Genomic DNA, 21,455 nt, shown 5'->3' with positions numbered 1-21,455 from the left:
CTGATCATCACCAATGGCCGCAGCAACGTACTCAATTGCAAGCTCTTTGGGGACAGAAACATGACTGCAGAGGCTTGGTACCTTATTTTCTATAATATATTTATATCATTTTTGAATCTTTGCACAGCTATGATGTGTCGTATTAATGTAAGATGTTTATTTCTATGTCTTAGCCTTTGCGCTCATTAACCCCTTATGAGCTGGTAAAATCCGAATAGGCTTCTTTATGTTACAGGAAGTTATATCATCAGAGGCCTGTATAATTATAATTACTGTATATAACTATATATATAACATAAAGCTTTCATTTCAGATTTATTGTCCTTTTCAGCTTTGTTTATTTGCTTGTTTGCGTCGCTCATTACTTCCTGTTACTGTCCATCTGTTTTTCGCCTCTGTATGACTGTATTGGATACGCTCCTGTATGTCTTGCCTTTGCCAGTCTATTATCTCTGTAACATTAATTCCGTCTCTCTCTGGCAGGAAATTTGTGAGGATATCTCAGATCACGTGGAACAGATCCATGCTCTGCTGGACACCGAGTTCTCCCTGAAGCTCCTGTCGTACTCTGTCAATGTTATTGTGGATATACACACAGTGCAGCTCTTGTGGCACCAGCTCCGGGTGTCTGTGCTGGTCCTGAGGGAGAGGATCCTACAAGGGCTGCAGGACAGCAACGGCAATTATACCCGTCAGACGGACATCCTGCAGTCCTTCACCAAGGTGGACCAAGAGGCAAGGAGCAGCGGAGGGAGGGCTGGGGAAAGGGAAGGGATATGACCATGATAACTACTTTTTATGGCTGCTCCATCAACTGCCTCCAACTGCCATTTCAAACTGACTCACTGGCAGCAGTTGGTGTTTCTCCCCTATTTTTCCGAATTTTAAACTCTCTCACCCAGCCAATGGGTGTAGAGGCTTTGTGATGTCACTCAGCCGCCGCAACCTGTCCCACAAATGTTCAGACAGATCTGCGTTGTTCAGACCTCACCCCCGCATTGCTGTCTCAATGCCGCCACATCGCCTTCACCAACGGCCCTTAAGGTGCCCATACACTAGTAAGATTTATCTTCAGATCTGGCTGGTTGGAACAAAAATATGGTTATGGATGAATGACAGTTTGGCAGTTTTCCAGCATTTCCAAGCAAATGGTCAACTGTCATTTGCTCTCATCCATCACCATGTTTTTGTTCCAACCAGCCAGATCTGCAGATAAATCTGCGTGTGTATGGCCCCCTTTAGACTATCGTTGTATTTTTCTGAATGGGACCACAGTTTGAGTGGTCACACGTGCGCGCTGCCGAATGCACAGATTACAGAAAATTGTCTAATAGCGATTTCGGTAATCTACGTCTTATACTGAATTAGTCATTTTGGTAGCTATAATTATTCTTTTTTCCACCTCATCCAATGCATAATAATTGCCTACATACCAAATGTAATGTTATGTATTAGTTTCTGATTGGCCAGATAGCGTTCTGGTGGTTTTATGTTGCTTTGGCCACCCCTAAACGTCACACATCCAGGGCTGTTTGAGAATCACCCTCCAGACCGCTGAGTAGTAATTCCAGCGATTAGGAACTCAAAAGTGCCAGTGATACGCAGCAGTTTCAAACCGCCACACAAGTTACTTATTATTACATAGCGTTTACATGAGTGTTGTTGCTTCAGGAGCTTTGCATCAACTTTATTATATGTAAGTGCTCTTGCACATTGGCATAAAATGTTTTTTCTTTAATGCTTTTAGTCCAATAAATACTGTGAGCAGACAAGGACACACGCACTTATTAGCATTGCTCTGCTTTCCTCTGTGTGGCTGTTTTATTGTGGTCTGCAGCACCCAGAAGTGCTGACACCTGATAAAATACAATGCAGATCAATGAGTACAGTATGACAGTATGCAGCAGTACACCCTCTCATTGTTCTGTTATAGCAAGGACAAACTACTAAGTTTTATGTACACTTTATATAGGAAATTGCCTTTTGCAATCACCTCTTTGACTTGAAATGTGTGTTGCACAGGGACCGTTTACTTGTGGGCAAACAGTACTCGACTCATATATGTAAATCGTCACAGGATTTTCAAAGTATGTCCTACTCTGCTGCTGTATTTTTATTATTATTAATCATAAGTTATATAGTGTCGCCAGCCCATGCAGGCATGATGTCACGCAGAGAGGGTGTGGCCACTAGCACCAGGAAGTGCAGCACTGCCCAGAGTTTCCTCAGGATACAGTTTTGGAGCAATGGGAGGAAACCTAACTAAACATAGGAAGGGCATGCAAACTCCACACAGATAATGCCATGGTCAGGACTATTACTCAGGGGTAGATGTATGAAGAAGTGTTAAGGGAGGAGACGTGGGCCATGACAACCAATCAGCACTGCAGTTACATGTGTAATTTGCATAAATAAAATGATGCAGAACAGCTGATTGGTTGCCATGAGCCACTCCTCCTCTGGCTCACTTCTTCTCCCATATCAATGCTTCATACATCTACCCCTCAGTGCTGTAGGGTACAACACTTTGGGGAAAATGTACTTAGATGTGTATTCTACGTCTACTTCACATGTGATGTTGCTACGGGCAACCAATCAGATCCCGTCTACTATCTTCTAGAGCAGGCATGTCCAAACTGCGGCCCTCCAGATGTTGTGAAACTACACATCCAGCATGCCTTGCCCATAGTATTTCTATTAGGGAATGCTAAAAGTATTGCAAGGATGTGTAGTTTCACAACAGCTGGAGGGCCGCAGGTTGGACATGCCTGTTCTAGAGGGTGCTAAATAAATAAGAAGTAGATTCTGATTGGTTGCCCATAGCAACATCACATGTGAAGTACAATACACATCTTAGTAAATTTCCCCCTTTGTGTACATTTGTTACTTAGGACTGGATATTAATACACTATGTTCTTATTCCAGGACCGGTTGGACGCTCTCACTGAAGTAGATGGCTCTGGTCAACTGACGATTCGATGCCCCCCAGACTACCTCTCTCTGGATTGTGGGATAACTGCCTTCGAATTATCCGACTACAGTCCCAGGGAAGAAGACACCCCACCTCCACCGGCGAAGCCCCTAGAAGACTGGACATACACAGCTATGCAACAGGAGTTTCCAGATCTCTTTAAGGGCCCGGGTCTTTTAAGCGTCATTCCTGACAAGGATCCCCCGCTTGATGCTGAGATGGAAAAAGAGTCTACACCTCAGATGGATGACCAAGGACATCAAGCTCTGAAAACCTTTCCTCCTACTGAAAGCACCACACCAAAAAGACCACTCCCGGAGGGCAGCGACCATGGAGGAGACTCTCCCACTCAGCCCTCTTTGCCAAAGAAGGGACTGTTTCTGAATGATGTGATTGACTGGGTCCAGAAGGACAACATAGCATCTACTCAAATGAACTCTTCCCTGCCTGTGTGTCTTTCTTCCCCCAAAAAACAGTTCAGTCTTAGCCTAACACCCACATACTCTTCTACAGCCCCACCAACTTTTAAATGCCAAGTACCTGAAGAAGATGTTACAGCACAGAAGATGGGGATGAGAGAGGAGGACAGTCAAGGGCACCTGTCCCTTGATGATAGACAGTCCCCTGATAGTCCTAGTCCCTCCCAGTGCTGCACACCGTATGAAAATCAGAGAGAGATACATGCTAACAGACTGCTGGTTTCACCACCCCAAGAATTAGGCACAGACAATTGGTATGGGTCAGATGAGTTCCTGGCCTTACCCTCACACTTGCACCAAGCCGACCTTCTTGCCTTGCACCTTGGTAGCCTTTCACAACTGGTATCTCCAACCCCTGGAGATCCACAACCACCTCTAAGGGATGTGGAGGATTGGGAGGTCAGTTCAGGCTCAGAGGTTGGGCCCAGCTCACCCCGTTGTCTCTCTCCTAGTACTCCAAGTGACACGTCCTTGTATGTGAAAGGTAGTGGGCAATCAAGTCCACGTCTCGGTGGTCCAGCACACAGCGGGCGACAGAACAAAGCAGCTCTAATACAGAGGCTAATGTGGGACATACAGAGACAGGACAACGACAGACACGTGTGGGACAGAATCCAGGTAAGAGAACAGACACTTTCCTGGGAACATAAGGGGACTTTTCCAAGGGTGGAACTGTTAGACATAGGAATTTTTTGATTGTGTATTTGGTGCAATATTAGCAGATATAGGTTTTTGTAAATACCTCTCAGAGTTCCGGAACCTAATTTTCCTGATAATTAGTACTGACTATAACAATGAAACAGAAACAGAAACGGTTAAAGCAGGGTACACAGAAGACCTTGCGGGAGACTCCTGGATTTTCCGGTAGATACCCGCACTCTGCAGGAGTGGGCGGAGCTCTTACATCTCCACGGCTCCTAGTGAAGCAGATAGGATGGGTAGATACCCGCACATTGGAAGGAGTGGGCGGAGCTCTTACATCTCCGCGGCTCCTAGTGAAGCAGATAGGATGGGTAGATAAACAATGAAATCATGGTGCTGCATTGAGGAGGTGGGGCTAAAAGAAGCAAATCATGGCCAGGATTAAGGCCGAATGATATGACAGTTTGGCCTATCCCCCGAAGTGGCCGGCAGCGTCTCCTTCCAGGCTTATCCTGAAGAAGGGGACGGAAAATGTAGTAAGTATTCTGAAACTATACTAAAGTCACATAAATATATTTGAAGCACCAATGTGACTAATCAAGGAGGGGTGGAGTATAAAAGAAAGGGGCCAGATGTACCAAGCTTGAAATTGATAAAATGGAGAGTGATAAACCACCAGCCAATCAGATCCTACCTGTCATGTCATAGACTGTGATTGAAAAATGACAGCTAGCAGCTGATTGGTTGTTGGTTTATCACTCTCCATTGTATCACTTTTTAAGGGTTACATCTCGCTACGCTCGCCACCTATTCTATTCTCCCTCTATGGGGGTAGTGGACCCCCACGAGGGAGAATAGCCGGTGGCCGTCGGGCCCCCGCATGTAGGGGGGTAAATGACTGTCGGGACCCTGCACTCCTTAAGGGGCAGGAACTCACATACAGATAACAGTGTGGTACAGTAGTTATGCGGAAGCTATAACTGATACCCCTTTCACACCAGAAAATGCAGGGACCCACCTGGGATTATGGCCCAGGGATCATGCCGGGGGAAATCCCGGTTGGCCCCTTTCACACCAGAAAAGTCCCTGCATTTTCTGGTGTGGGAAGGAGGCAGGAAGGAGGTGGGCAGTAGGTGGAGACAGCCAACACTGATGACCGGCAACCCGGGTGAGTACTCCTACCCCTTTCACACCAGCCAGGACCTCGGGTTGAACTCGGGAACAACCCTGCTCGATAGCAAGGTTGAAATCCCGGGAACCTTACACACCAGCGCTAGTCGCCGGTTGTTCCCGGGCCCAACCTGGGAATTTAGGCTTGTGTTAAAGGGGTATGAGTGACATGTTCCTGTGATGAGGTGAAGTCTCTCACACTGCAGGAGACTGTTGGCTGCACGTCCATGCAGTCAGACTCTCATAGGATGAATGCCAGGCACCTCTCCGTCCCTCTCGGGCAGTGTAATTATTAACAGGTGCTATGTCACTATGACGTCTCCTCCTGCATAAGCTAGCACTAGGGGGAAAACACTAGAGCAGACACACTGAATCCAATGCTAGAGTGGAGACAGACTACTCCAACATGACCTGGGCTTAGTCCATGATGAGGCGGGCTGTGCGGCTGTGTGGCCTGCGCAGTGTGAATTCTGACCTCAGAGCCACGATGCCGGAGACGGGAGAAGCAGGGCAGCGTCTGAGCGGGTGCTCAGATGCTGCCCAGCATTAGACTGCACATGCACAGTCATAGTAACATAGTAATTAAGGCTGAGAAAAGACCCGGAGATTGAAATCCCAGCGTTTTGGGTGCCAGATCCCGGGAATAGCCACCCAAGGTAGAATGTAATATTCCACTGGCTCCGTCTCAGAGGAACCGATAAGAAGCCCACAGGCCTATCAGGTTTTCTCATCACATTCTGGAGCTTTGTGCTTATGGGAAATGTCGCCAAATTCAAAAATGGGCAATTTTCCAGCCTTTGGCTGCATTTTCCCTTTTGTACATCCTGGCCAAAGAATTCATTATTTGGTAAAGTGCTTTTCTAAAGTCCTTACTTGCGTACACACTAGGTGATAAATGTAAACTAAATGCACAATAACAATATGGCTAACAGTATGTTGGCGCATACCATCTAGTATGTAGGCGCTATATCACTAAGGATGCCCGCTCTTGCGGGTTTTAAAGGTGCCTATACACGTTACAATATTTCTGTGCGTTTTGAACTACATCGCATTGCATGGGAATTGCGTGCAATGTGATGCGATCGGGACGTAGTTCAAAAAGCATGGGCTTCAAAGACTTTAGGTGCTGTGCGATGGGATGCCTGGGGGAACGCACATCGTATTGCGCTGCATAGCACCATTGTACCGTGTATGGGAACCTTGCGCCACATCTTCTGTCATCTGTATATGCAGTATGACGGAAGATATCATTCCTATGCTCCCCTTACCGTCGCTTGTTGCGCCCGGCATCGGCAAGTGTGTATGCACCTGCCAATGTACCCTGTCACTGATGATATTGTGCTGGGTACACTTAATCTGATGTGTGCCCATCTCTATGTTCTGATTGGTTCTCATTGATCACATGAAATAAAGGAATTCTGAGACGAGTTTTCAAATAATAAAAAAAAAATGAAAGCATGATCTTTCGAGGCGTCCTTTCACGCCATCTTACGATGTTTGTCTAATTTGCATATTAACAAGGCGGGAGGATGGTTAGCAGAGGAAGATGATTATACATCTACAGTTATTGCTGTACCAGCAGATCGTGCTCAGCAAACAAGCACATTCCCTTCATTTAACCTCTGTTAATATAAGTGTCTGCACAGATAACCCAGCTTCATTGGAATTGTCCAAGACACAATAGATTTCTAACGAAAATGTCAAATTTGCAACCAGAAAAGTGTCCAGAGTATTGTTACAGCCTGTCACGTTTTGTATCTATAAACCATACTTACCGACTTTCCGGTGAGGAGACCAGGTACTGCTGCCAGGAGGGGCGGGACTTGGCTGATGTCCCCATGCCACTCAAATGTGGCAATTCACGGGTCCGTGGATTGGGGGAGGGGCTAAAATGATGAGAAATTATGGGATTTTCGTCACTTTAGCCCTGCCCATTTGCCACAGACCTGCAAAATCCTGGACTTGGTGCCGTGGGTAAGTGGGGTGCAGGGGGAAAGCGGGAGACTTGCCTGCCTACCTTCCTGGGGGGTCAGGAGGGAGACAGACACGATTTTCGGGAGCCTCACGGCCATTCCGGGAGGGTAGGCAAGTATGCTATAAACATCTATGCATTTTATTAGACATGAGCACGGAAACCAGTGTTTTGGGTTTGGCAAAACCACCCTCAAGTGTTTTGGTTTGGATTTGGATTTGTATTAATTTAAAATTGCTAAAAATCTTTAAAAATGTATAAAATAAATCATGTCATTGGGACTGTGTACATGCAATCCAAAACCCAAGTTTGGTTTTTAAAAAAGTACCATACTAATAAATGACCTGAGCGGGGGACTCAGTACCACACTAATAAATGACCTGAGCGGGGGACTCAGTACCACACTAATAAATGACCTGAGCGGGGGACTCAGTACCACACTAAGAAATGACCTGAGCGGGGGACTCAGTACCACACTAATAAATGACCTGAGTGTGGGACTCAGTACCACACTAATAAATGACCTGAGTGGGGGACTCAGTACCACACTAATAAATGACCTGAGCGGGGGACTCAGTACCACACTAATAAATGACCTGAGCGGGGGACTCAGTACCACACTAATAAATGACCTGAGCGGGGGACTCAGTACCACACTAATAAATGACCTGAGCGGGGGACTCAGTACCATACTAATAAATGACCTGAGTGGGGGACTCAGTACCACACTAATAAATGACCTGAGCGGGGGACTCAGTACCACACTAAGAAATGACCTGAGCGGGGACTCAGTACCACACTAAGAAATGACCTGAGCGGGGGACTCAGTACCACACTAATAAATGACCTGAGCGGGGGACTCAGTACCACACTAATAAATGACCTGAGCGGGGGACTCAGTACCACACTAATAAATGACCTGAGCAGGGGACTCAGTACCATACTAATAAATGACCTGAGCGGAGGACTCAGTACCACACTAATAAATGACCTGAGCGGGGGACTCAGTACCACACTAAGAAATGACCTGAGCGGGGGACTCAGTACCACACTAAGAAATGACCTGAGCAGGGGACTCAGTACCATACTAATAAATGACCTGAGCAGGGGACTCAGTACCATACTAATAAATGACCAGAGTGGGGGACTCAGTACCACACTAATAAATGACCTGAGCGGGGGACTCAGTACCACACTAATAAATGACCTGAGCGGAGGACTCAGTACCACACTAATAAATGACCTGAGCGGGGGACTCAGTACCACACTAATAAATGACCTGAGCGGGGGACTCAGTACCACACTAATAAATGACCTGAGTGGGGGACTCAGTACCACACTAATAAATGACCTGAGCAGGGGACTCAGTACCATACTAATAAATGACCAGAGTGGGGGACTCAGTACCACACTAATAAATGACCTGAGCGGGGGACTCAGTACCATACTAATAAATGACCTGAGTGGGGGACTCAGTACCACACTAAGAAATGACCTGAGCGGGGACTCCGTACCACACTAAGAAATTACCTGAGCGGGGGACTCAGTACCCCACTAACATATTCCCTTAGCGGGGGACTCAGTTCCACACAAAGAAATGACCTGAGCGGGGGACTCAGTACCACACTAAGAAATGACCTGAGCGGGGGACTCAGTACCACACTAAGAAATGACCTGAGCAGGGGACTCAGTACCATACTAATAAATGACCTGAGCAGGGGACTCAGTACCATACTAATAAATGACCAGAGTGGGGGACTCAGTACCACACTAATAAATGACCAGAGTGGGGGACTCAGTACCACACTAATAAATGACCTGAGCGGAGGACTCAGTACCACACTAATAAATGACCTGAGCGGGGGACTCAGTACCACACTAATAAATGACCTGAGCGGGGGACTCAGTACCACACTAATAAATGACCTGAGTGGGGGACTCAGTACCACACTAATAAATGACCTGAGCAGGGGACTCAGTACCATACTAATAAATGACCAGAGTGGGGGACTCAGTACCACACTAATAAATGACCTGAGCGGGGGACTCAGTACCATACTAATAAATGACCTGAGTGGGGGACTCAGTACCACACTAAGAAATGACCTGAGCGGGGACTCCGTACCACACTAAGAAATTACCTGAGCGGGGGACTCAGTACCCCACTAACATATTCCCTTAGCGGGGGACTCAGTTCCACACAAAGAAATGACCTGAGCGGGGGACTCAGTACCACACTAATAAATGACCTGAGCGGGGACTCAGTACCACACTAATAAATGACCTGAGCGGGGACTCAGTACCACACTAATAAATGACCTGAGCGGGGACTCAGTACCACACTAATAAATGACCTGAGCGGGGGGCTCAGTACCCCACTAACATATTCCCTTAGCGGGGGACTCAGTACCACACTAAGAAATGACCTGAGCGGGGACTCAGTACCACACTAAGAAATGACCTGAGCGGGGGACTCAGTACCACACTAAGAAATTACCTGAGCCGGGACTAAGTACCATAGTAATAAATGACCTGAGCTTTCCCATATATGGGTTTACCATATTCGCCCATGTGCAAACCCTCACCATCGGCCGAGGGAGCGAATTTAGACCTGAGCTATCGCCCTCTTGGTTGTAACTTTGTCGAACTCACTTTGCATGGAACTGAAACTAGAGGACAATACGTAATAGATCGGTGTCATGTGAGCATCATGTGAGCGTCATGTGAGCGTCATGTGAGTGTCATGTGAGTGTCAGGGGCATGCGGCTAAAGCAAAGCTCCATGCTAAATTGCTGCTAGGGTTGCCAGTCCCGGGCCATTTTTTCAATCCCGGAATTCGGGATTGAAAAATGCCCAATCCCGGGATTGGCTTCCCTAATAAAAAAAAAACGCCCCAGCCTCCCTGCATATATACTTACACGTGCGGTGCAGTGCGGCGGGGGGGGGGCGCCGGTCAGTGAAGCTGGGAGGGTGGGCTGGGCGACCGATCACTGAAGCCGGGCGGGTGAGTGGGTGCCAGCAGGTTCCAAGAGCCGGGCGAACGGGCGAGCGGACGATGCAGACTGCGTCATGCAGTCATTCTGTGCACCCAGGACTTGGAGCTGCTGCTTGGGCTGCGCAGCATGACCTCTGGCATCGTCACGCTGCGCAGAGCCACACTGTCAGGGAAGGGAGAAGCCGGGCAGTGTCTGAGCACACACTCAGACGCTGCCTGGCATTAGACTGCGTCTAATCCCGAAATCCCAGGATTGGAAACTCCAATCCGGGGATTGAAATCCCGGCGTGTTATGGGCCAAATCCCGGGATCCTGCCGATCCTGATTCCGGGATTGGCCACCCTAATTGCTGCCCAAGAGCTGACTCTCCGTCCACTCCCTGAGAATAATCACTCATGTCTCTACTGTCTCCCAGAATCCGGTAGTTTCCGCACCACTTACATGATGCCCATTTATCTCCGGGCTATCCAGTCGATGGGTCTAGGTGGACAGTCAATAGGTCGACACATGGAAAGGTCGGCATAGTCTAGCTTGACCTTGACAAAAGGTAGACACAAGCAAAAGGTTCAATATGTCTATGGTCGAAACAAGAAACGGTCTACATGAATTTTCGAGCAGAGCGAGTCATGTGAGGGGATGCGGCAGGCTAATACGGTGTCCACGTTGAACCAAAAACCACAAAAAACTGTGAAAACTTGTGTTGCCTTTTCCTGTGTAGACCTACTGCCTGTTGGCCAATAGTGGTAGACACTGTCGATTTAATAATCCCCACCCAGTTGAGTACAGGCGCACACTCTTGGTTGCTATGCGCAGACTTCCTGATCACACCATGGTTGTGGGCTGGCTGCGCTGTTCCCGGCTAGCACAGAGTGGGGCAGATGTATTAAGCCTGGCAAAGAGATAAACTGGAGTTAAATTGCAAGGAGATAACGCAGCAGCCAATCAACTCCCAACTGCCATATTTCAAACACAGCCGATTGGCTGATGCGTTATCTCCTTCCACATTAACTCCAGTTTATCTCTTTGCCAGGCTTAATACATCTGGCCCAATATCTCTGCATAGCTCTAGTTAATCTCCCACTCGGAAACTCTGCTCCTCACATGTCTGACTACAGCCAGCTCTGTATCTTTCCTGTCAGCTCTCGGGGCCTCCTGACAAACACCAGACATGGGCAACGCTTCTGTATCCTGATGGATTGGACGTGAACTTGGACAGTGCTCATACAACAGACCCATGTAGCATGTAGTTCAGGGCCTGGGGTAGATGTGTGATGCAGTGATACGGGAGAAGTGGCCCATGGCAGCCAATCAGCTGCTCTGTATAATGTTATATTATGCAAACTATAGATGTTACTTGAGCGCTGATTGGTTGCCATGGGCAACTTCTCCTCTGGCTCACTTCCTCTCCACTGCTTCATACATCTACCCCTCAGTTAGAGAAGGTCCTTAAACTATTTCAACCCAAACCCCTGTACTTCCATCTCTGTCTGCGCATGTGAGGGTCACTGATCACAAATAATCACATCCACACCAACTGGGTAAAAGAAAAGTATTGAAAACAAACCAAAAATATGGCATGGCTCTATATATCATATCAGAGGCATAAATCCCATACACTTCCCCGCGCTTGTACTGGTGTAATACCCTGCTCCTGTGATGTATTACTGTATGTCTGACAGGGTGCATTGTGCTACACACAGGTCTGTAATTTTACAGGCAGACAATTCCCAGCAGTCTCTGCAACTGTTTCAGAGGTCAGGAGTTGGTCACATGACTAGTGTCAGGGGATGACAGTGGAGAGTGAGGAACCGTTGGGGAGGCAGTCTGAGGTACTGATGAGAGAGGTGAGAAATGCTGCGGTGTTACAGCCAATGGAGGCTGTGTGGGGCCACATACCAAGGAGACAGTGATCTGAGACCCCAGTGCTGAGAGACATGCAGTGACAGTGAGGCAGTCTACAACCTCAGCATCCACCAGAGAGGGCCAGTGCAAAGGAGCGGCCTAAGTGACTGACAGTGGGCTGAATCTTCAGCATTGCAGCTGCGCTGGCACAGGTACCTTAGCGACAGGCCTTGAAATCAAATCCAGAGCTTCTATATACAATATAGGGATGCAGACCAAACTGTATAAATACCCCAGCCGTGGTATGTGACAAGGAGGCGAGACACAGTAGAAATCCCGGAAGGATTTTAGTGACCAAGCTACTACCTTTTAAGTAATCTGTGTGAGGGGCTCCAATAGACTGGTGTTTAGCTACACTACTCACACAATCAGACATAATCTGCGGAGCACTGCAAAGAGTGGAGAAAGAACAGAGCGAGAGATTACACAGGATCTAATAGGAAACATGAAATGGAATACAGTTGTTACTAAAAGTACCCTGCAGCAGGTATTAACAATTTACTTAAGTCAGCTGACTAGGAGCCAAAATATATAAATAGCTATTTATATCTTCGGACAATTGGTTTTAGCGAAAAACATCAAAGGTTACAGTGACTATATTTATCAATTAAAGAAGTGTTACCTTGTTAACGTTCCGTGAAACAAAGTTACGGTTCAGTGGAGTGATCATACTCTCATTCTGCAGAAATAAATCTAAGAGCCTTTCCAAAGAGACTTTCAACAGCAATTTAGAGAAGGAACTTGAACTTTGCGTATTGTTGTGTTAAGGTATATGATACTGTAAGGTATTTGTATAATTTCTTATGTCATGCGATGTCTTATTAAAATGTATACAATATTTGTGGTAAATTAACCATTATATATAGCTTGGAAAGTGAAATTGGAAGAAGTTGGGAGATGCGTGTTGATATTTATTAATTGTAAATTATATTGTGTATAAATAAAGTTTTGTTAAACTTTTATCCAAGCTGGTACAAGATAATTTAAGGGTCATTACAACTTGGCGTCCACGAACAGGATCAAACCAGAAGACAGCAATTAAGGAAAGACAAAATGTCGGGAACAGAGCCCCAAACACCTGACGTAACAAAAAGGAGAATCCTACCATCACCAGATGGTGTATCCACCAGAAGAAGGGGGAACACCATGGAAAACTCACTTATCATGATTCCTTATTACTTTGGGGCCCCGTGGTTACCCATATACTCAGGATGTAACCGTGTTGCAGGTGCAACCACGTTTAGAGACTTTAAGGACAGAATGCAGTCCATGTTTAAGCTGTGTCCCTTGAGCGATGTTCAACAAGTTGAAATCCTTATAGGACAGTTAAAAGGGCCTGCAAGGAGGGAGGTAAAATCATGGACAGAAGAACAGAGAGCGACAGTACAAGGAATGCTTAAGAAATTAGCCGGAATTTTTGATGCACGGACAATAGCTGACCTAAAGGGACAACTTTATGCCAGGAAGCAGAAACCGCAAGAGTCTCTTCAGGATTATGCATTGGCACTGCAGGAGGCCATGCAGGCCATACGGGCAAGAGAACCTGGAGAGAGAACACAGGATGACAAGACCCTGGTGAATTTATTCATCGAAGGAGCAAAGGGGGAATCCACATGCGCACAGTTGCGAATGTGGAGAAAGCAGAATGTAAAGAGTACCTTTCCGGAGTTCAAAGAATCGATTTTTCAGATTTTAGGCTTAAACCAGAGTGATGAGAATGAAAACAACTTGGCTTTGGGGGCCGAAGAAGAGGATGATGCAGGGGAAGAAGAACAGGCAGCCCAGATTTTGACACATGCTGTAAAAGGAACTGGCACACAACAAGCCCAGACCGGTCGAGATACGTCCAGGGCTCTCACTGACAAACTTGACAAAATCATGCAGAGTCTTGCTGAAATGGGAAGAGAGTTAAAAGATCTACGTGAACAAGCGGTACTCAAGCGCAGAGGGTGGAACCAGGAGCAGGATAGCCGAGGCCAGACCCAATGGGCGACCACAAGAGGCCAAGGACGAAGATCGTCAGATCGGTTTGATGAACAAGGCAAGCCAATATGCAGATTTTGTAAGAGAAGTGGGCATATTGAACGGAACTGTAGACAGCCCAGAGATGTGGATCTTAATGCTGTAGTCCAGAACCAAATTAGAACAGTTGTCACATTAGCTACAGACCCAGAGCCTGAAGGTAGCACAAAAAAAGTTATGGGGAGAGTTGTTTGGTTTAGTTTGAGATATGGCTATGGCTTTATAAAAAGGAATGACACCAAGAAAGATGTTTTTGTACATTACACTGCCATTAAGACCAACCCTGAAGAGTGCTTCCGGAGTCTCGGAAGTGGAGAAGTAGTCGAGTTCAATTTGGCAAATGGAAAGAAGGGCCTCAAAGCCATAAATGTAACTGGTCCAAACGGTGCTCTGGTGCAAGGGATCAGACCAATCACAGAACACAGCCAGTACTGGCGCTGTCCACGTTATAGAGATCCTCCTTGCAATTGTCAGCAGATTTACCAGAACAGCGGTAGAGAAGAACCAAGAAAAGTTCAATGCACTGAGGAAAGAGTTCAAAGCGTTACACCTAATAGATGGAATGCAGATCCTCCGCAGCCCGACCAGAAATATCAGGACCTGCCAAATGACCAGCTGAGACCAAGTAGACACGGACAACAAGAACACAATGTCATAAAGCAGAATGAAGCATTAGTTAAAGTGGACGAACCAGATATTGTGGAACAGAGTGAAAAGACACAACAGATCCCACAGGATGTAGTCTGGTGGTGACTTCTTCCAGAAGCAGGAGGTGAGAACAAACTGAGAGTTAAAGACACCGATGCTAATTTGGCCAACTCTGGTCAGACAGATTCAAGTACCAATGATCGTGAAATAGACACAGAAAAGGTGATCCAAACATCCCAGGTTGAGAGATCAGGTCCAGTTAAGCCTCATAGTTCAGATTCAGTTTTGTCACAGTCTAAATCTAGTGTCCCTGAAGAGATCCCTAGAATGGCTAAGGAGGCCAAGACATGTTCTTATGAAGATAAGTTTGGCCCGGATAATGGATACACTACAATAAGTGGAGAGAAGTTTGCCTTCATGATACAACAGGCTATATGGAGGTCTAAGCAAAATAATAAAGGTGCACCACATGTTCAGTGTAGACCTCATTCTGTAATATAGAGTGATCTGTTATATAATGTATGTATTTCTCTTTTTGATGTTTAAATGTTTAATTGTCATGTGAAATTATAGTAGGTACTGCTCAACCTTCCATTGTAAATAATGCCTGTTGCATGAGGACATGCAAGATTCTAGTGGGGTAGAATGTAATACCCTGCTCCTGTGATGTATTACTGTATGTCTGACAGGGTGCATTGTGCTACACACAGGTCTGTAATTTTACAGGCAGACAATTCCCAGCAGTCTCTGCAACTGTTTCAGAGGTCAGGAGTTGGTCACATGACCAGTGTCAGGGGATGACAGTGGAGAGTGAGGAACCGTTGGGGAGGCAGTCTGAGGTACTGATGAGAGAGGTGAGAAATGCTGCGGTGTTACAGCCAATGGAGGCTGTGTGGGGCCACATACCAAGGAGACAGTGATCTGAGACCCCAGTGCTGAGAGACATGCAGTGACAGTGAGGCAGTCTACAACCTCAGCATCCACCAGAGAGGGCCAGTGCAAAGGAGCGGCCTAAGTGACTGACAGTGGGCTGAATCTTCAGCATTGCAGCTGCGCTGGCACAGGTACCTTAGCGACAGGCCTTGAAATCAAATCCAGAGCTTCTATATACAATATAGGGATGCAGACCAAACTGTATAAATACCCCAACCGTGGTATGTGACAAGGAGGCGAGACACAGTAGAAATCCCGGAAGGATTTTAGTGACCAAGCTACTACCTTTTAAGTAATCTGTGTGAGGGGCTCCAATAGACTGGTGTTTAGCTACACTACTCACACAATCAGACATAATCTGCGGAGCACTGCAAAGAGTGGAGAAAGAACAGAGCGAGAGATTACACAGGATCTAATAGGAAACATGAAATGGAATACAGTTGTTACTAAAAGTACCCTGCAGCAGGTATTAACAATTTACTTAAGTCAGCTGACTAGGAGCCAAAATATATAAATAGCTATTTATATCTTCGGACAATTGGTTTTAGCGAAAAACATCAAAGGTTACAGTGACTATATTTATCAATTAAAGAAGTGTTACCTTGTTAACGTTCCGTGAAACAAAGTTACGGTTCAGTGGAGTGATCATACTCTCATTCTGCAGAAATAAATCTAAGAGCCTTTCCAAAGAGACTTTCAACAGCAATTTAGAGAAGGAACTTGAACTTTGCGTATTGTTGTGTTAAGGTATATGATACTGTAAGGTATTTGTATAATTTCTTATGTCATGCGATGTCTTATTAAAATGTATACAATATTTGTGGTAAATTAACCATTATATATAGCTTGGAAAGTGAAATTGGAAGAAGTTGGGAGATGCGTGTTGATATTTATTAATTGTAAATTATATTGTGTATAAATAAAGTTTTGTTAAACTTTTATCCAAGCTGGTACAAGATAATTTAAGGGTCATTACACTGGTTGCCTTGTGTACGTTGCATACATTCACTGATAGGTGATTATAACACATAAAACCTCTCCAATACACCAGACACAACTCTCTGTGCTGTATATGGCTAAATATACCTCTTTTACATCAAAATCCTGGATCCGACCTGGTTCCAATCCGCTGTTGTCCTATCGACCAAGAGAATGTTACCTGAACAGATATTAATATATACACACCTCCTAACGTTGGTAAATGTCGAATTGGGACCTGCGGCGTCTAAGCGTGGCCCGCTAAATAAGTGGTCGGAGCTAAGGGGCCTATGGGCATGAACTAGCGAATAGGCATCCCCTCCCTCCATCCCTGCACTGAATAGATGCTGTACAGAGCAGAACAGAGGTGATCTCCGGCTTCCCCCAACTGCCCCCCGCCCACGCTACATTGCCATCCGCGGGAGGGACAGTGGGACAGTCTCCTAATAGGGGGACTGTCCCACTGTAATTGGAACAGTTGTGAGGTACAGGTGAAGCCAGCCCCATCTAGCCAGGCCTCGGCGCGCCATTCGCCGAGGCCCAGAGATGCCCTCGCGCCCCTTTCTCGGCAATGGACGCATCTGATAAGCCTGGGTCCATCTGTATTATACTGTATATAGAGTCACATTTTTTAATAAACTGTAAATGTTTAAGCGCAAAAATGCAACATAGATATTAAATTAAAAACAAAACTGTTGTTTATATACAAATGTGTTTAGTGCTTCTAGCAACACTTGTGAAAATGCATTATTCAGTTTTACAGCGCTTTGTTCTTGTCCTACAGTAAAAGTTTAGCAGTTGCTCTCAGTAAATGGGCCTTTATTCGGGTTGGGATCGTTTAGTCAACCATAACTAGGTCGACATGCAGCAAGGTCAACATGGGTTAAGGTCGACATGGGTCAAGGTCGATATGGATCTAGGTCGACATGGGTCTAGGTCGACATAGGTCTAGGTCGACATGACATTAGGTCGACACTAGCGTTAGGTCGACATGGGCTAGGTCGACAGTCAAAATGTCGACATGGGGTTTTTCACTGTTTTTAACCCAAATGTCGACACAGTCGACATGTACACAGTTTGAAGTGCAATGCATTTGTGCATGCTTAGTGGATGGTAGGACATGAAATACCGCCTGTCGGCACATGTCGGCTCAAAAAACAAAAATAATCCCCATGTCGACCTTTTGACCGTCGACCTAGCCCATGTAGACCTAAGGCTAGTAACAACCTAAAGTCATGTCAACCTAGACCCATGTTGACCTAGACCCATGTCGATCTTAACCCATGTCGACCTTGCTGCATGTCGACCTAGTGGTGTCCACCCAATGTTTGTCGACCTAGTTACTGTAGACCTAATGGCTGTATCCCCTTTATTCAGATCTGATTGCAGTACAAATTTGTTTGGAAAATGGGCAAAACCATGCTGCACTGCAGGTGGGGCAGATGTAACATGTGCAGAGAGAGTTAGATTTGGGTGAGTTATTTTGTTTCTGTGCAGGGTAAATACTGTCTGCATTACTTTTACACTGCAATTTAGATTTCAGTTTAAACACACCCCACCCAAATTGAACTCTCTCTGCACATGGTTACATCTGCCCCACCTGCCGTGAACATGGTTTTGCCCATTTTCGAAACTACAGAATGACTGTGAATTGCACTGCCATCTTGTGGCTAAAAACATTATCACACTGCAAAGAAGTACAGCATTTTAAGTAAAAGTACAGCAGTATCTGTAAATGAAATAAGTAATGGAAAATAAACTGGTATCTTGGTTAAATATAATTTGGTTGTTTTCATTAGTGCTATATAGTACTATTTCTACATAGTGTAGCAAATAAATTGTAAAATAAAGTCAGCTCCTGGGTAAAATCCACCACTGGTCATTATGGTGGTTAAAAAAAAAATTACCTCAAATTACCCTGAAATCAACTTTTTAATTAGTTTCTGCACCCCATATTTAATTAAAGAAGTGTTGGAAGTGACAGCCACATAACTACAGAGATATAGAAGATACTGATGGAGCCACCAGCAGAATCTATATCAGACCTCCCAACTTCTTCATCATCTGAAGAGGGACACTCACGCGGCGTAGTTGCGTGTGCGCCAAAAGGGGGTGTGGCCTGCGTAAATGGAGGCATGTCCTATGCAAGTGAGGGCATTGTCTGACCACGCCCCCGTTTTCCGCCCTCTGCGCCGATGAACAGATTCCCTTCAGGCTCAGGGGATTCCCAACCCGCCCCCCCCCTCCCCATGGGACACTGCCGGTGGTGGGACGTTTCATAACTGTCTACATTAAGAATGTCAGTATGGCCAATGGCGACATGGCGACATAATCATTGTATCATACTCAACCGATTCATGTGGTAAGCAGAATATCGGGAATAGAGCAGAATCATTAAAAAAAGGTTTTATGAATGTCAAAAATAAATTAGGAATAACCAACAAAGCACAAGATGTACGGACACTTTTCTATGGACCTTAAATAAAAACCTTTGATTTATTCCTTTTTTACCTGTGTACAAGTATTGCCGGCCAGTGTCATAACGGAAGTGGAAAATGGAACCGGATCAATAATGTCCATTCTTTCATACAAAAAGTTTCACCGATCATTTTGATTTCAGTGTTTTAGAAAATAGATTGTTCATATTAGAGATAAATGGGTTCATTTTTACGAAAACTGAACCCACCTGAATTTGGGCTATCTGAGTAGTTCTAAGGGGCATACACACGTAGTGATCTGTGCTAAGCAATTTGCTGGTGTCAAGATCTCCCATGGAGAGCACATACACACAGAGAGATTTGCAGTCATTTGCTAAGCAAATCTGACTAGATTTTGAATGCAATTTGGCATAATTTCACCCAGGACACCGGAGGGATAGGACATGCGGTTTTGGGCTGCAGCACTGTGACTGTGTCATTGAAGGACTGCGAGCTGCAGAAGTACTGTGTCAGACAGACTATAAAGAGCTGTAGGGTGCAGCACTACTGTGGCACTACTGTAATAAAAAGTATAATAATAATAATAACAACAACTGTGTCATATAGACTATAAAGAGCTGTGAGGTGGAGCACAACTGTAATAATAATAATAACTATGTCAGACAGACTATAAAGAGCGGTGTGGTGCAGCACTACTGTAGCAATACTGTAATAATTATGATAAAACAGATAAAAATTATGTCAGACAGACTATAAAGAGCGGTGGGGTGGGTGGAGCACTACTGTGACACGTCTGTAATAATAATGATAAAACTAATAACAACAACTATGTTAGACAGACTATAAAGAGCTGTAGGGTGCAGCACTACTGTGGCACTACTGTAATAAAAAGTATAATAATAATAATAACAACAACTGTGTCATATAGACTATAAAGAGCTGTGAGGTGGAGCACAACTGTAATAATAATAATAACTATGTCAGACAGACTATAAAGAGCGGTGTGGTGCAGCACTACTGTAGCAATACTGTAATAATTATGATAAAACAGATAAAAATTATGTCAGACAGACTATAAAGAGCGGTGGGGTGGGTGGAGCACTACTGTGACACGTCTGTAATAATAATGATAAAACTAATAACAACAACTATGTTAGACAGACTATAAAGAGCTGTAGGGTGCAGCACTACTGTGGCACTACTGTAATAAAAAGTATAATAATAATAACTGTGTCAGACAGACTATAAAGAGCTGTAGGGTGCAGCACTACTGTGGCACTACTGTAATAAAAAGTATAATAATAATAATAATAATAATAATAATAACTGTGTCAGATAGACTATAAAGAGCTGTAGGGTGCAGCACTACTGTGGCACTACTGTAATAAAAAGTATAATAATAATAACTGTGTCAGACAGACTATAAAGAGCTGTAGGGTGCAGCACTACTGTAGCACTACTGTAATAAAAAGTATTATCCATCATCATGATAATAATAATAGCACCTGTGTCAGACAGGTTGTGAAGGGCTGTGGGGTACAGCACTGCGTTGGCACTACTGTAATGATTACTGTGTCAGGCAGACTGTGAAGGGCTGTGGGGTGCAGCACTGCGTTGGCACTACTGTAATGATTACTGTGTCAGGCAGACTGTGAAGGGCTGTGGGGTGCAGCACTGCGTTGGCACTACTGTAATGATTACTGTGTCAGGCAGACTGGGAAGGGCTGTGGGGTGCAGCACTGCGTTGGCACTACTGTAATGATTACTGTGTCAGACAGACTGTGAAGGGCTGTGGGGTGCAGCACTGCGTTGACACTACTGTAATGATTACTGTGTCAGGCAGACTGGGAAGGGCTGTGGGGTGCAGCACTGCGTTGGCACTACTGTAATGATTATTGTGTCAGGCAGACTGTGAAGGGCTGTGGGGTGCAGCACTGCGTTGACACTACTGTAATGATTACTGTGTCAGGCAGACTGGGAAGGGCTGTGGGGTGCAGCACTGCGTATGCACTACTGTAATGATTACTGTGTCAGGCAGACTGTGAAGGGCTGTGTGGAGTGCAGCACTGATGTGACTGTGTCAGTGAAAGGCTGTTGGCTGCAGCATTATGAGGCACTTTGTTCTGCCAAAATAAAATTGTAAAAAAAATTATAACATTCATTACGTGCCAGAGTACCACCATTATGAGAAATGGTATGAGTCGCAACATTATGACAACTGGTCAGGCCTAAAAGAATTGCCCAAAGTTATTGACACCTCTAACTGTGTCTCAGTCTGGTACAGTAACCACCAACAGAAAGGTGG

General features: G+C 45.4%; 1 protein-coding gene across 1 annotated transcript in view; it reads left to right on the top strand.

Moving 5' to 3' along the window:
* Positions 1-21,455, top strand: part of AKAP6 (A-kinase anchoring protein 6) — a 203,886-nt gene that overhangs the window by 67,260 nt on the left and 115,171 nt on the right. Inside the window, exons 3-4 of the mRNA XM_083167534.1 lie at positions 484-735; positions 2,926-4,068. Of these exons, the coding sequence (XP_083023660.1) occupies positions 484-735; positions 2,926-4,068 (1,395 nt within the window). The remainder of the gene's footprint in view (positions 1-483; positions 736-2,925; positions 4,069-21,455) is intronic.

This window comes from Crinia signifera, chromosome 12 (genome assembly GCF_055691185.1).
Source record: "Crinia signifera chromosome 12, ASM5569118v1, whole genome shotgun sequence".
Taxonomy (NCBI): Eukaryota; Metazoa; Chordata; class Amphibia; order Anura; family Myobatrachidae; genus Crinia; species Crinia signifera.
The sequence above is the reverse complement of the archived record's forward strand: the minus strand, read 5'-3'. Positions and strand labels throughout refer to the sequence as shown.